This window comes from Anolis carolinensis, unplaced genomic scaffold, assembly GCF_035594765.1.
Source record: "Anolis carolinensis isolate JA03-04 unplaced genomic scaffold, rAnoCar3.1.pri scaffold_17, whole genome shotgun sequence".
NCBI lineage: Eukaryota > Metazoa > Chordata > Lepidosauria > Squamata > Dactyloidae > Anolis > Anolis carolinensis.
The window spans coordinates 177917-192002 of NW_026943827.1; the positions used below are offsets into that span (position 1 = coordinate 177917).

General features: G+C 36.4%; 1 protein-coding gene across 1 annotated transcript in view; it reads right to left on the reverse strand.

Moving 5' to 3' along the window:
* LOC134294603 (tetratricopeptide repeat protein 28-like) overlaps positions 1–14086 on the reverse strand; it is a 103867-nt gene that overhangs the window by 62264 nt on the left and 27517 nt on the right. Inside the window, 1 exon segment of the mRNA XM_062966176.1 lies at positions 10404–10671. Within this exon segment, the coding sequence (XP_062822246.1) occupies positions 10404–10671 (268 nt within the window).

Genomic DNA, 14086 nt, shown 5'->3' on the forward strand with positions numbered 1-14086 from the left:
CGCCAGGTCCATGCAGGGCAATGGGAAGGGAGGAGAGTTTTGGAATCCCAGAGGCCACCAGGTCCATGCAGGGCAATGGGAAGAGGGAGGAGAGTTTTGGAATCCCAGAGGCCAACAGGTCCATGCAGGGCAATGGGAAGGAAGGAGAGTTTTGGAATCCCAGAGGCCGCCAGGTCCATGCAGGGCAATGGGAAGGGAGGAGAGTTTTGGAATCCCAGAGGCCGCCAGGTCCATGCAGGGCAATGGGAAGGGAGGAGAGTTTTGGAATCCCAGAGGCCGCCAGGTCCATGCAGGGCAATGGGAAGAGGGAGGAGAGTTTTGGAATCCCAGAGGCCGCCAGGTCCATGCAGGGCAATGGGAAGAGGGAGGAGAGTTTTGGAATCCCAGAGGCCGCCAGGTCCATGCAGGGCAATGGGATGAGGGAGGAGAGTTTTGGAATCCCAGAGGCCGCCAGGTCCATGCAGGGCAATGGGATGAGGGAGGAGAGTTTTGGAATCCCAGAGGCCGCCAGGTCCATGCAGGGCAATGGGAAGAGGGAGGAGAGTTTTGGAATCCCAGAGGCCACCAGGTCCATGCAGGGCAATGGGAAGAGGGAGGAGAGTTTTGGAATCCCAGAGGCCGCCAGGTCCATGCAGGGCAATGGGAAGAGGGAGGAGAGTTTTGGAATCCCAGAGGCCACCAGGTCCATGCAGGGCAATGGGAAGAGGGAGGAGAGTTTTGGAATCCCAGAGGCCGCCAGGTCCATGCAGGGCAATGGGAAGAAGGAGGACAGTTTTGGAATCCCAGAGGCCGCCAGGTCCATGCAGGGCAATGGGAAGAGGGAGGAGAGTTTTGGAATCCCAGAGGCTGCCAGGTCCATGCAGAGCAATGGGAAGAGGGAGGAGAGTTTTGGAATACCAGAGGCCGCCAGGTCCATGCAGAGCAATGGGAAGAGGGAGGAGAGTTTTGGAATCCCAGAGGCCGCCAGGTCCATGCAGAGCAATGGGAAGAGGGAGGAGAGTTTTGGAATCCCAGAGGCCGCCAGGTCCATGCAGAGCAATGGGAAGAGGGAGGAGAGTTTTGGAATCCCAGAGGCCGCCAGGTCCATGCAGGGCAATGGGAAGAGGGAGGAGAGTTTTGGAATCCCAGAGGCCACCAGGTCCATGCAGGGCAATGGGAAGAGGGAGGAGAGTTTTGGAATCCCAGAGGCCGCCAGGTCCATGCAGGGCAATGGGAAGAGGGAGGAGAGTTTTGGAATCCCAGAGGCCGCCAGGTCCATGCAGGGCAATGGGAAGAGGGAGGAGAGTTTTGGAATCCCAGAGGCCGCCAGGTCCATGCAGGGCAATGGGAAGAGGGAGGAGAGTTTTGGAATCCCAGAGGCCGCCAGGTCCATGCAGGGCAATGGGAAGAGGGAGGAGAGTTTTGGAATCCCAGAGGCCGCCAGGTCCATGCAGGGCAATGGGAAGAGGAAGGAGAGTTTTGGAATCCCAGAGGCCGCCAGGTCCATGCAGGGCAATGGGAAGAGGGAGGAGAGTTTTGGAATCCCAGAGGCCGCCAGGTCCATGCAGGGCAATGGGAAGACGGAGGAGAGTTTTGGAATCCCAGAGGCCACCAGGTCCATGCAGGGCAATGGGAAGAGGGAGGAGAGTTTTGGAATCCCAGAGGCCGCCAGGTCCATGCAGGGCAATGGGAAGAGGGAGGAGAGTTTTGGAATCCCAGAGGCCACCAGGTCCATGCAGGGCAATGGGAAGACGGAGGAGAGTTTTGGAATCCCAGAGGCCACCAGGTCCATGCAGAGCAATGGGAAGAGGGAGGAGAGTTTTGGAATCCCAGAGGCCGCCAGGTCCATGCAGGGCAATGGGAAGAGGGAGGAGAGTTTTGGAATCCCAGAGGCCGCCAGGTCCATGCAGGGCAATGGGAAGAGGGAGGAGAGTTTTGGGATCCCAGAGGCCGCCAGGTCCATGCATGCTGCCCACATTATGCTATAATACAGGGGTCCTCAAACTTTTTAAGTGGAGTGCCAGTTCATGGTCCCTCAGACTGTTGAGGGGCAGAATTATCATTTGAAAAAAAAAAACCAAACAAATTTCTATGCACATGTCTTATTATTGCAAAAAAAAAAAAGCGAACAACATTTATTTATTTATTTATTTACTACATTTGTACCCCATCCTCTCTCGACCCAAAGGGGACCCAGAGCGACTTACAAGTTTTATGTACATACGATATATTATATTATTAGCACAGCACAATATTAGCATTATATATTACTATATTGTACTATACCAATATATTGTAATATTATTAGTAATATTACATTTAATATATAATATATAATTCATAGAATCATAGAATAGTAGAGTTGGAAGAGACCTCATGGGCCATCCAGTCCAACCCCCTGCCAAATAGCAGGAAATCGCATTCAAATCACCCCTGACAGATGGCCATCCAGCCTCTGCTTAAAAGCCATTTCAGACTTTGGGCGAGCCTAAATCTAAAACTGAGGACAAGGGCCAAGTAAAAACCTAGCATGATTTGGGTGGTGTGTCACTTCTGAGAAAAAAACCATAATTTCACAATATATATATAGTTTAAATAACAAAAATATATAACTGTAATATATAACTGTATTTAATAAATCAAAAACTATTTACTACCATTATTTCCATGTACAACAATCTATGGTACCTCTTGCAGTTTCCACGCTGATTTCTCTCTATTATAGTTTCAATGTAGTCATGAATAATGAATAATCTATATATATAAAAGAGTGATGGAATCACGGCAGCAGACAAAACAACAAAACTACAGGCCCTCCAACTTGGAAATTTGACAACACAACCCATCATCCACGCCTCTAGGTTGATACAACAAAAAGAAAAGAAAAATAAAGTCCTAATTAGAGGGAGAGGAATAATTTCTTATATCCAATTGCTGCCAGTTAGAAAGCTCCTCCAACTTGGTCTCCTAGCAACCCAATCAAAAATAATAAAAAACACTAAAAATAATTAAAAACACTAAAAAAATTAATACAATAAAATACTGTAATAACATAAAATAACTAAAAATAATACAAGAAAATAATAAAATATAATAAATAAAAAGATAACTTACAATAAAATTAATTAAAAAATGCAAATAACATCAAATAAAAATTACACAACAACTTTTAACCAATACCACCACCACTTTGCCACAGCAACGCGTGGCTGGGCACAGCCAGTATAATAATAATATAATAGTAATAATATGATAATATAATACAATAATAATAGAATGAATATACAGTAGAGTCTCGCTTATCCAACGTAAACGGGCTGGCAGAACGCTGGATAAGTGAATATGTTGGATAATAAGGAGAGATTAAGTAAAAGCCTATTAAACATTAAATTAGGTTATGCTTTTACAATTTAAGCACCACAACATCGTTATATACCAAATTGGACAGAAAAAGTAGTTCAATACACAGTAATTCTATGTAGTAATTTTAGCACCAAAATATCTCGATATATGGAAAACATTGACTACAAAAATGCGTTGGATAATCCAGAATGTTGAATAAGTGAGACTACTGTATACTAATAATATTAAACCAATATAATAGTACTATAATAAAAATATACAGTCCCTGGTGCAGGATCCCTACGATAAATAAATAATAATATAAATAATCATAATAACGTAATTGTATTAGAGAGGAGAGTTTTGGAATCCCAGAGGCCATCATGTCCATGCATGCTGCTTACATTATGCTATACAGTCATTTACCTGGCCCCCGCCCTCAGTTTTATAATATAATATATTGTATATACATATAATATTGATAATAATATTATAATGTAATACAAAATAACACTAATAATAATACCATATAGTAAAATTAATTATATAGTCTATACTACATATAATATTACTAATAATATTACAGTATAGTAGTATAGTTCAATATAGTAATATATAATCCTAATACAATATAACACTAATAATACCATATAATAATATTAATTATATATTCTATATTACATATAATATTATTAATAATATTACAGTATAGTGGTATAGTTCAATATAGTAATATATAATGCTAATACTGTGCTATGCTAATAATATAATATATTGTATGTACATATAATAATATTAATTATATATTCTATATTACATATAATATTACTAATAATATTACAGTATAGTGGTATAGTTCAATATAGTAATATATAATGCTAATACTGTGCTATGCTAATAATATAATATATTGTATGTACATATAATATTGATAATAATATTATAATGTAATACAATATAACACTAATAATAATACCATATAATAATATTAATTATATATTCTATATTACATATAATGTTACTAATAATATTACAGTATAGTGGTATAGTTCAATATAGTAATATATAATGCTAATACTGTGCTATGCTAATAATACAGTAGAGTCTCACTTATCCAACACTCGCTTATCCAACGTTCTGGATTATCCAATGCATTTTTGTAGTCAATGTTTTCAATATATCGTGATATTTTGGTGCTAAATTCATAAATACAGTAATTACTACATAGCATTACTGCATATTGAACTACTTTTTCTACCAAATTTGTTGTCTAACATGATGTTTTAGTGCTTTATTTGTAAAATCATAACCTAATTTGATGTTTAATAGGCTTTTCCTTCATGCCTCCTTATTATCCAACATATTCGCTTATCCAACATTCTGACGGCCCGTTTATGTTGGATAAGTGAGACTCTACTGTATAATATATTGTATGTACATATAATATTGATAATAATATTATAATGTAATACAATATAACACTAATAATAATACCATATAATAATATTAATTATATATTCTATATTACATATAATGTTACTAATAATATTACAGTATAGTGGTATAGTTCAATATAGTAATATACAATGCTAATATGGTGCTATGCTAATAATATAATATATTGTATACACATATAATTTGTAAGCCACTCTGAGTCCCCTTTGGGGTGAGAAGGGTGTGATACAAATGTAGTAAATAAATGCAGTAAATAAATAATAAATAAATTTTAGACTTAGGCTCACCCAAAGTCTGAAATGGAATTTGTTTGTATTTTTTTCAAATGATAATCCGGCCCCTCCACAGTCTGAAGGATTGTGGACCGGCCCTCGGCTTAAAAAGTTTGAGGACCCCTGCAGTAGAGTCTCATGAGCACTTGTTTTGCCCTAGGACCTAGATCATTCAAAAATGGTAAAGGAAGGCCAATTTTAGCCATCTCATTGTTTAAGGCCACTACCCATGATGACTTGTGGGCACGCTGGTCTTGATCCTCTAAACATAGGCGAGGAAGTCTACTGGAATTCATCCGATTTATCTTTGACCAGTAATTGAATTGTCTCATTAAAATTTGAACTTTTACTGGGAGCATTAATCTATATATATAAAAGAGTGATGGCATCACGGCAGCGGACAAAACAACAAAAGTAAACACCCCACAACCTCGAAAATTGACAGCACAACCCCTCATTCACGCCTCTAGGTTGATACAACAAAAAAGAAAAGAAAAATAAAGTCCTAATTAGAGGGAGAGGAATAATTGTTTTTATCCAATTGCTGCCATCTATATATATAAAAGAGTCATGGCATCACGGCAGCGGACAAAACAACAAAACTAAACACCCCACAACTTCGAAAATTGACAGCACAACCCCTCATCCATGCCTCTAGGTTGATACAACAAAAAGAAAAGAAAAATAAAGTCCTAATTAGAGGGAGAGGAATAATTGTTTTTATCCAATTGCTGCCATCTATATATATAAAAGTCATGGAATCCTGGCGACCGACAAAACAACAAAACTAAACACCCCACAACTTCGAAAATTGACAGCACAACCCCTCATCCATGCCTCTAGGTTGATACAACAAAAAAGAAAAGAAAAATAAAGTCCTAATTAGAGGGAGAGGAATAATTGTTTTTATCCAATTGCTGCCATCTATATATATAAAAGTCATGGAATCCTGGCGACCGACAAAACAACAAAACTAAACACCCCACAACTTCGAAAATTGACAGCACAACCCCTCATCCACGCCTCTAGGTTGATACAACAAAAAAGAAAAGAAAAATAAAGTCCTAATTAGAGGGAGAGGAATAATTGTTTTTATCCAATTGCTGCCATCTATATATATAAAAGAGTCATGGAATCCTGGCGACCGACAAAACAACAAAACTAAACACCCCACAACTTTGAAAATTGACAACACAACCCCTCATCCATGCCTCTAGGTTGATACAACAAAAAGAAAAGAAAAATAAAGTCCTAATTAGAGGGAGAGGAATAATTGTTTTTATCCAATTGCTGCCAGTTAGAAGGCTAAGCTCCGCTCACTTGGTCTCCTAGCAACCCACTCAGCCCAGGGGACCCTTGACCTTAACTACCACCAATTCCTCAATACTTTATTTCCCATACCACCAGACTTCGCTACAGCAACGCGTGGCCGGGCAGAGCTAGTAAATAATAATAATAGAAACATACAATAAGAGTAATATAATATAACTAGCTTTGCCCGGCCACGCGTTGCTGTGGCTTATGGGAATTATTTGTTGGCCAGGTGGAATAGGAGTGAATAGCCTTGCAGCGTGAAAGTCTGGCCGTTTTGTGGAGTGGTTGGAGTCGTAGCATTAATCAAAGAGGCTCTTTGAAGTGTGGGTACTTCCTTAGTAGGGGAATTCTTGTTTGGCCAGATTGAATGGTATTGAATAGGTTTGCAGGTGAAAAGCCTGGTCGGTTTGCACATAAGGTATTGTTGCTAGGCGAGGTTGAATGGGACAGAGTAGTGTTGTGGTTTCAAAGTTTGGGGGTTTTGTATGTAGGGGAAATGTTGGTTGGCCTGGTTGAAAAGTATTGAATAGCCTTGATGGTTGTAAGCCTGGTCGGTTTTTACCTTGCGGAATCCTTGGTTGGTCAGTTTGAATAGAAATTAATAGTGTCGGAGGTTTGAATGGTGGAATTAGCCACCTTGATTAGTTTTTAATGGCCTTGCAGGTTGAAAGGGTGTTTGTTTACTGTCTGGAGGAATGTTTTGTTGGGAAGGGTTAGCTGGCCCTGATTGTTTCGTTTGTAGAATTCCCAATTTCCCTGCTTTCCGAGTGTTGGTCTTTATTTCGTCTCCTGGTTTTAGAGATCATATTGTTTTCTATTATTATACCATAGTAAGTCTTATATATTATACTAGCTGTGCCCGGCCACACGTTGCTGTGGCAAAGTGGTGGTGGTATTGGTTAAAAGTTGTTGTGGAATTTTTATTTGACATTATTTGTATTTTTTTAAAATTAATTTTATTGTAACTTATCTTTTTTATTTATTATATTTTATTATTTTGTTGTATTATTTTTAGTTATTTTGTTATAGTATTTTATTGTATTAATTTTTTAGTGTTTTTAATTATTTTTATTGTTTTATTTGTATTTATTTTTTATTCTTTTATTAACACTGGGCTGAGTGCGTTGCTAGGAGACCAAGTGGGCGGAGCTTAGCCTTGTAACTGGCAGCAATTGGATAAAAACTATTATTCCTCTCCCTCTAATTAGGAATTTATTTTTCTTTTCTTTTTGTTGTATCAACCTAGAGGCGTGGATGAGGGGTTGTGATGTCAATTTTCGAGGTTGTGGGGTGTTTACTTTTGTTGTTTTGTGCGCTGCCGTGATGCCATCACTCTTTTATATATATAGATTTATAATGTTATATTAGGTGGTTAGAATTGGATTATATGAGGTCAGTTGTACATAGTTGCATAAAATGTAGACTGAACTGGATTAGATGGCAGTGTAGAGTGAAGGCGATGTCACAGAGGAATATTATTTAGAATGCCAAGGTAGATAATCCAGTTTAAAGGAGATATTGGCAGATGTGCCTTGGTATTCTGGGTAATATTGTTGTGTGGCAGGGGTTGGAGTGAAGACTGCCACATCATGGAGTTGAAGTTTAAAGCGGGTGAAGGGAGTGAATACAGTGTTGAAGAGTGAATACAGTGTTGTGGTAAAAAGAATTCGAAATTATATAAGGGTTGATTATGTATACATCGTTATGTAGTGGTGTGTCCAGGTAGTTATAAATATTATATGTGTCGCTGTGTGTATATTTTATGTTATCTGTGTAAATGTACATCTTCTCTGTATATAAAAGGCTTTGTGCGTGCGCATGGGAAGGGTTGGGAGGATTGTGGCGCATGCACACATCTCCTGTTGTAGTTGTTGCTGTTGTGATTGTGTTTTTAGTGTAATTGTGTTGTATCTTACTTGAGGCGGGGATGATTGATTGTGTTTGCAATTTTTGAGTTTGGGGGGTGTGAAGACTTGATGTGATGGCAGGGATGGAATCTTTTTAGATCCCACCGCTGCCACCAAAATGCGAAGGATTCACCTTCTACCTCTACGTATTCCACTTTTCTATGTTGTCGCTGCCACCACCTTTGAAAGATGCTTTGCTCAAATAATAAGCCACATTTGAAGAAACAGTAACTTGTTTATTTATAGCACAAAGCTTGATGGTTGCAAGAATGTTATAGCTTGAGTTGAACGATGTTACTTCTGCACAGTAAGTGTTGCAAGATTTCTCAATAGTTTCTCTGAGCTTAGTATGGTATCAGCTTTATATGACTTGTTTCTTTCAGTTAGGAATACTGTCCTTCTTGAACTTAGTTGATCTGTACCCGATCAAACTTGGTCTGGGGAGTTTAACTGGTTAACCCTAGTCTTCCTTGACTTAGGGATATAGCCTTAGCTCTTTAGTTATTCCTACTAAAGGCTCAGCAACTTTAATTTTAGCCCTTCTCCGCTAAAACTCTCTAGCTGCTCAACTTCCTCCCACAATCCCTTCTCTCGATCTCACTCCTTTCTCACTGAACAGAACCAACTGCTCTGCTCAACCGTCAAACTCCAACTGCCGAATTCCAACTGCTAAATTTTTGAATTCTAAGGCTTCCACCAGCAAGGTGAAGCCACGCCCCTTTTCCTGGCCATGCCTTAGAGGCTCCCAGCTTCTGTATAAGAATAGCTGAAATATATAACCTTAAACAGTCAACCTAAACATAGCAATCATGAATAAAACACAATGATCATGACATCTTTACAGGGGGTTTGGGGATTTTGTTGTTTTGTGATGCCAAAAGCCGTGATGCCAAAAGCCTTTTATATATATACTAGCTGTGCCCGGCCACGCGTTGCTGTGGCCTTGTCTGGTGGTGTTGGTGAAAAATTGTTGAGGTAGTGGTGGTATTGAACGTCTGTTGTATGGTTGTCTTTATGTTTAGTATGCACACTGAAGTGGATTATCTGGCAGTGTGGAGTCAAGATAATCCAGTTCAAAGCAGATAATATAAGATTCTAAATGGCTTATATAGCTGTGTGGAAGGGCCTTGAGTCTACACTGCCATATAATCCAGTTAAAATCTGATAATCTGTGGAAGAGGCCTAAGTGAGGCCTAACTGTGCCTGTCCCCTGGGCTGAGTAGGTTGCTAGGAGACCAAGTGGGCGGAGCTTAGCCTTCAAACTGGCAGCAATTGGATAAAAACTATTATTCCTCTCCCTGTATTTAGGACTTTATTTTTCTTTTCTTTTTGTTGTATCAACCTAGAGGCGTGGATGATGGGTTGTGTTGTCAAATTTCGAGGTTGGGGGGCCTGTAGTTTTGTTGTTTTGTCTGCTGCCCTGATGCCATCACTCTTTTTTTTTGTGCACTTAAATACACTGCTTTATTTTCTCCATAGGAATGAATGGCATCTATTCACTTATTTGAGAAAAAACAAGGGTAATTCTAGGATACTACTTGGGAAAATATTGTTTTCTGCCTCTTATGATCCCAATAATTGTGGAATAACACCTTCCCTATAACCACAGGTTTCATGAAGGATAAGGACTAGCAATGGTTACTAGTATGGCTATGCATTTCTTCATTAATAGAGGCAGTATGTTTTATAACAGGAGTTAATGGGGAATATGACAGAAACTACTAGTGCCCTCATATCTTGCTTGGCTATGATGATAACTGAAGCCTGAACTAAATGGGCCTTCTCCAACACACCTCTTCTCATATACTCAGTCATTTCACTTGCATAGGCTCTTTTATGTTTCCTGGTCATAATGGAGTATGACAGATTGTGAGAACCAGCTTTTCTATGTTATAAACAAGATTTACAACAACAAAACTAGGATTTTTCTCACATCCTGTCACCTTATACTCTTCAGAAAGCATTAGGAAACATTTATGAATTAAAACCAAGCATATATCATAAAACAACTAAAACAAATGATATTTGTATGGAAATTAAAAATTCCACCAATATCCCATCACTCTTTTATATATATATAGATAGATAATATGATAACAAATAATAACAATATATGAATGTATGACTATCCTACCCAGGTTGGAGGTGGCCCTTCCTTGGGCGGCGCGGTCGTGAAGTTCCTCAGCGGCCTGGGCCTGCTTCTGGTGGAAGTCGAGGGCGCGGTCAAGGTGGTGGAGCCCGCGGGCGGCGTGGCCGAGGCCGGCAAAGGCGCGCATCTCCATGGCCTTGTCCCCGGACTGCGTGGCCAGCTCCAGGACTCGGTTGTGGAACGACATCGCCCGGTCAAACTGGCGCCGGAAGTGGTACGCGCTCCCCAGGTTGCTGTACGCACGGGCTTCCTCCTGGGAACGACAACAGGACAGTAATAATAATAATATAAAATAGTGATAATATAATAATAATAATAATGTAAGAAGGAGAGATAAAATAATTAAAATATAACAAATTAATGATATAGGGAATGGAAGGAGAGTTCTTGAATCCCAGAGGCCAGCTGGTCCAGGCGTACTGGTTATATGATGTCACATAACCTAACAGTAATCTATATATATAAAAGAGTGATGGCATCAGGGCAGCGGACAAAACAACAAAACTACAGGCCCCCCAACCTTGAAATTTGACAACACAACCCATCATCCATGGCTCTAGGTTGATACAACAAAAAGAAAAGAAAAATGAAGTCCTAATTAGAGGGAGATGAATAATTGTTTTTATCCAATTGCTGCCAGTTAGAAGGCTAAGCTCCTCCAACTTGGTCTCCTAGCAACCTAATAAAAAATAATAAAAAACACTAAAAAATTAATACAATAAAATACTATAATAACAGAAAATAACTAAAAATAATACAAGAAAATAATAAAATATAATAAATAAAAATATAACTTACAATAAAATTAATTAAAAATGCAAATAAAGTCAAATAAAAATTACACAACAATTTTTAACCAATACCACCACCACCACTTTGCCACAGCAACGCGTGGCCGGGCACAGCTAGTCTATATATATAAAAGGCTTTTGGCATCACGGCAACTCACAAAACAACAAAACCCAACACCCACCAAACTCTAAAATTGGCAACACAATCCATCATCCCTGCCTCCAGTAAGATACAACACAATCACACAAAAAACACAATCACAACACCCCAAAAAAAAGGCCAAAGCCCACAACAGGCAATGTGCCATGCTTTCTATATTTTGTTATCTATATATATAAAAGGCTTTTGGCATCACGGCAGCGGACAAAACAACAAAAGTAAACACCCCACAACCTCGAAAATTGACAGCACAACCCCACCTAATAAAAAATAATAAAAAACACTAAAAAATTAATACAATAAAATACTATAATAACAGAAAATAACTAAAAATAATACAAGATAATAATAAAATATAATAAATAAAAATATAACTTACAATAAAATTAATTAAAAAATGCAAGTAACGTTAAATAAAAATTACACAACAATTTTTAACCAATACCACCACCACCACTTTGCCACAGCAACGCGTGGCCGGGCACAGCTAGTATAATATAATATAATAATAATAATATAGTCAAATATAACTAATAACATTTTTGTAATATAATTAGAATAATGTGCATAATGATAATATAAATAATGTAATATATAATGATGTAATGTAATATTAATTATATATTATATGTATAATTATAATTAATATAATGAAATGTAATGCAATAAATATAATATAAACAATATAATATAAATATTATAAGATGATGATGATAAGGCCTTATAATTAATATAATATATAACGTGTGTATATATATAAATATATATTAATAATTATAATTAATATAACATAATGTATTATTAAATATAATATAAGTAATACAATATTATATATATATATATATATATATATATATATATATTATATGATGATGATAAGGCCTTATAATTAATAAAATATATATAATGTATATATTATATTATGTTACGATAATTATAATTATAATTAATACAATGTATTGTAATTAATAAATATAAGCAATATAATATATAAATATATGATGATGATTATAAAGCCTTATAATATAATATATAATTAATATAACATAATGTAATATAATGTAATATATTGTTATGATAATTATAATTAACATAATGTATTGTAATTAATAAATATAAGCAATATAATAAAATTAATATTATATGATGATAATAAGGCCTTATAAAATATAATTACAATTATAATTAAAGCAACATAATGTAATAAACATAATAATGTAAGTAATATAAATATGTGAAATATAATAATATAAGTATTATATGATAAGGCCTTGTAATAAATAATTATAATTATAATTAATATAACATAATGTAATGTAATAAATATAATAATATGCATACTATCTATATATATAAAAGAGTGATGGCATCAGGGCAGCGGACAAAACAACAAAACTACAGGCCCCCCAACCTCGAAATTTGACAACACAACCCATCATCCACGCCTCTAGGTTGATACAACAAAAAGAAAAGAAAAATAAAGTCCTAATTAGAGGGAGAGGAATAATTGCTTTTATCAAATTGCTGCCAGTTTAGAAGGCTAAGCTTTGCCCACTTGGTCTCCTAGCAACCCACTCAGCCCAGTGTTAATAAAAGAATAAAAAATAAATACAAATAAAACAATAAAAAATATTTAAAAACACTAAAAATGAATACAATAAAATACTATAACAAAATAACTAAAAATAATACAACAAAATAATAAAATATAATAAATAAAAAAGATAAGTTACAATAAAATTAATTTTAAAAAAATACAAATAATGTCAAATAAAAATTCCACAACAACTTTTAACCAATACCACCACCACTTTGCCACAGCAACGTGTGGCCGGGCACAGCTAGTAAATATTATATAAATATTACTAGCTGTGCCCGGCCACGCGTTGCTGTGGCAGTGGTGGTGGTGGTATTGGTTAAAAATTGTTGTGTAATTTTTATTTGATGTTATTTGCATTTTTTATTAATTTTATTGTAAGTTATATTTTTATTTATTATATTTTATTATTTTCTTGTATTATTTTTAGTTATTTTCTGTTATTATAGTATTTTATTGTGTTAATTTTTAGTGTTTTTTATTATTTTTGATTGGGTTGCTAGGAGACCAAGTTGCAGGAGCTTAGCCTTCAAACTGGCAGCAATTGGATAAAAGCAACTATTCCTCTCCCTGTAATTAGGACTTTATTTTTCTTTTCTTTTTGTTGTATCAACCTAGAGGCGTGGATGATGGGTTGTGTTATCAAATTTCGAGGTTGGGGGGCCTGTAGTTTTGTTGTTTTGTGGGTCGCCGTGATGCCATCACTCTTTTATATATATAGATAATAGAATAATAGATTGCTAGAATAATACTAAGAATGTATTGATATAGTAATATGAGTAAATATAGAATATATAAATATATTTATTTTATTATTTTTTATAAAAGAATACTTAATAAAATTAGTAATAATAAATACATAAAACTAATACAATATACATTAGAGTCCCACTTATCCAACACTCGCTTATCCAACGTTCTGGATTATCCAACGCATTTTTGTAGTCAATGTTTTCAATACATCGTGATATTTTGGTGCTAAATTCGTAAATACAGTAATTACTACATAGCATTACTGTGTATGGAACTACTTTTTCTGTCAAATTTGTTTTAGTGTTTTTTATTATTTTTTATTGAGTTGGAGGAGCTTAGCCTTCTAACTGGCAGCAATTGGATAAAA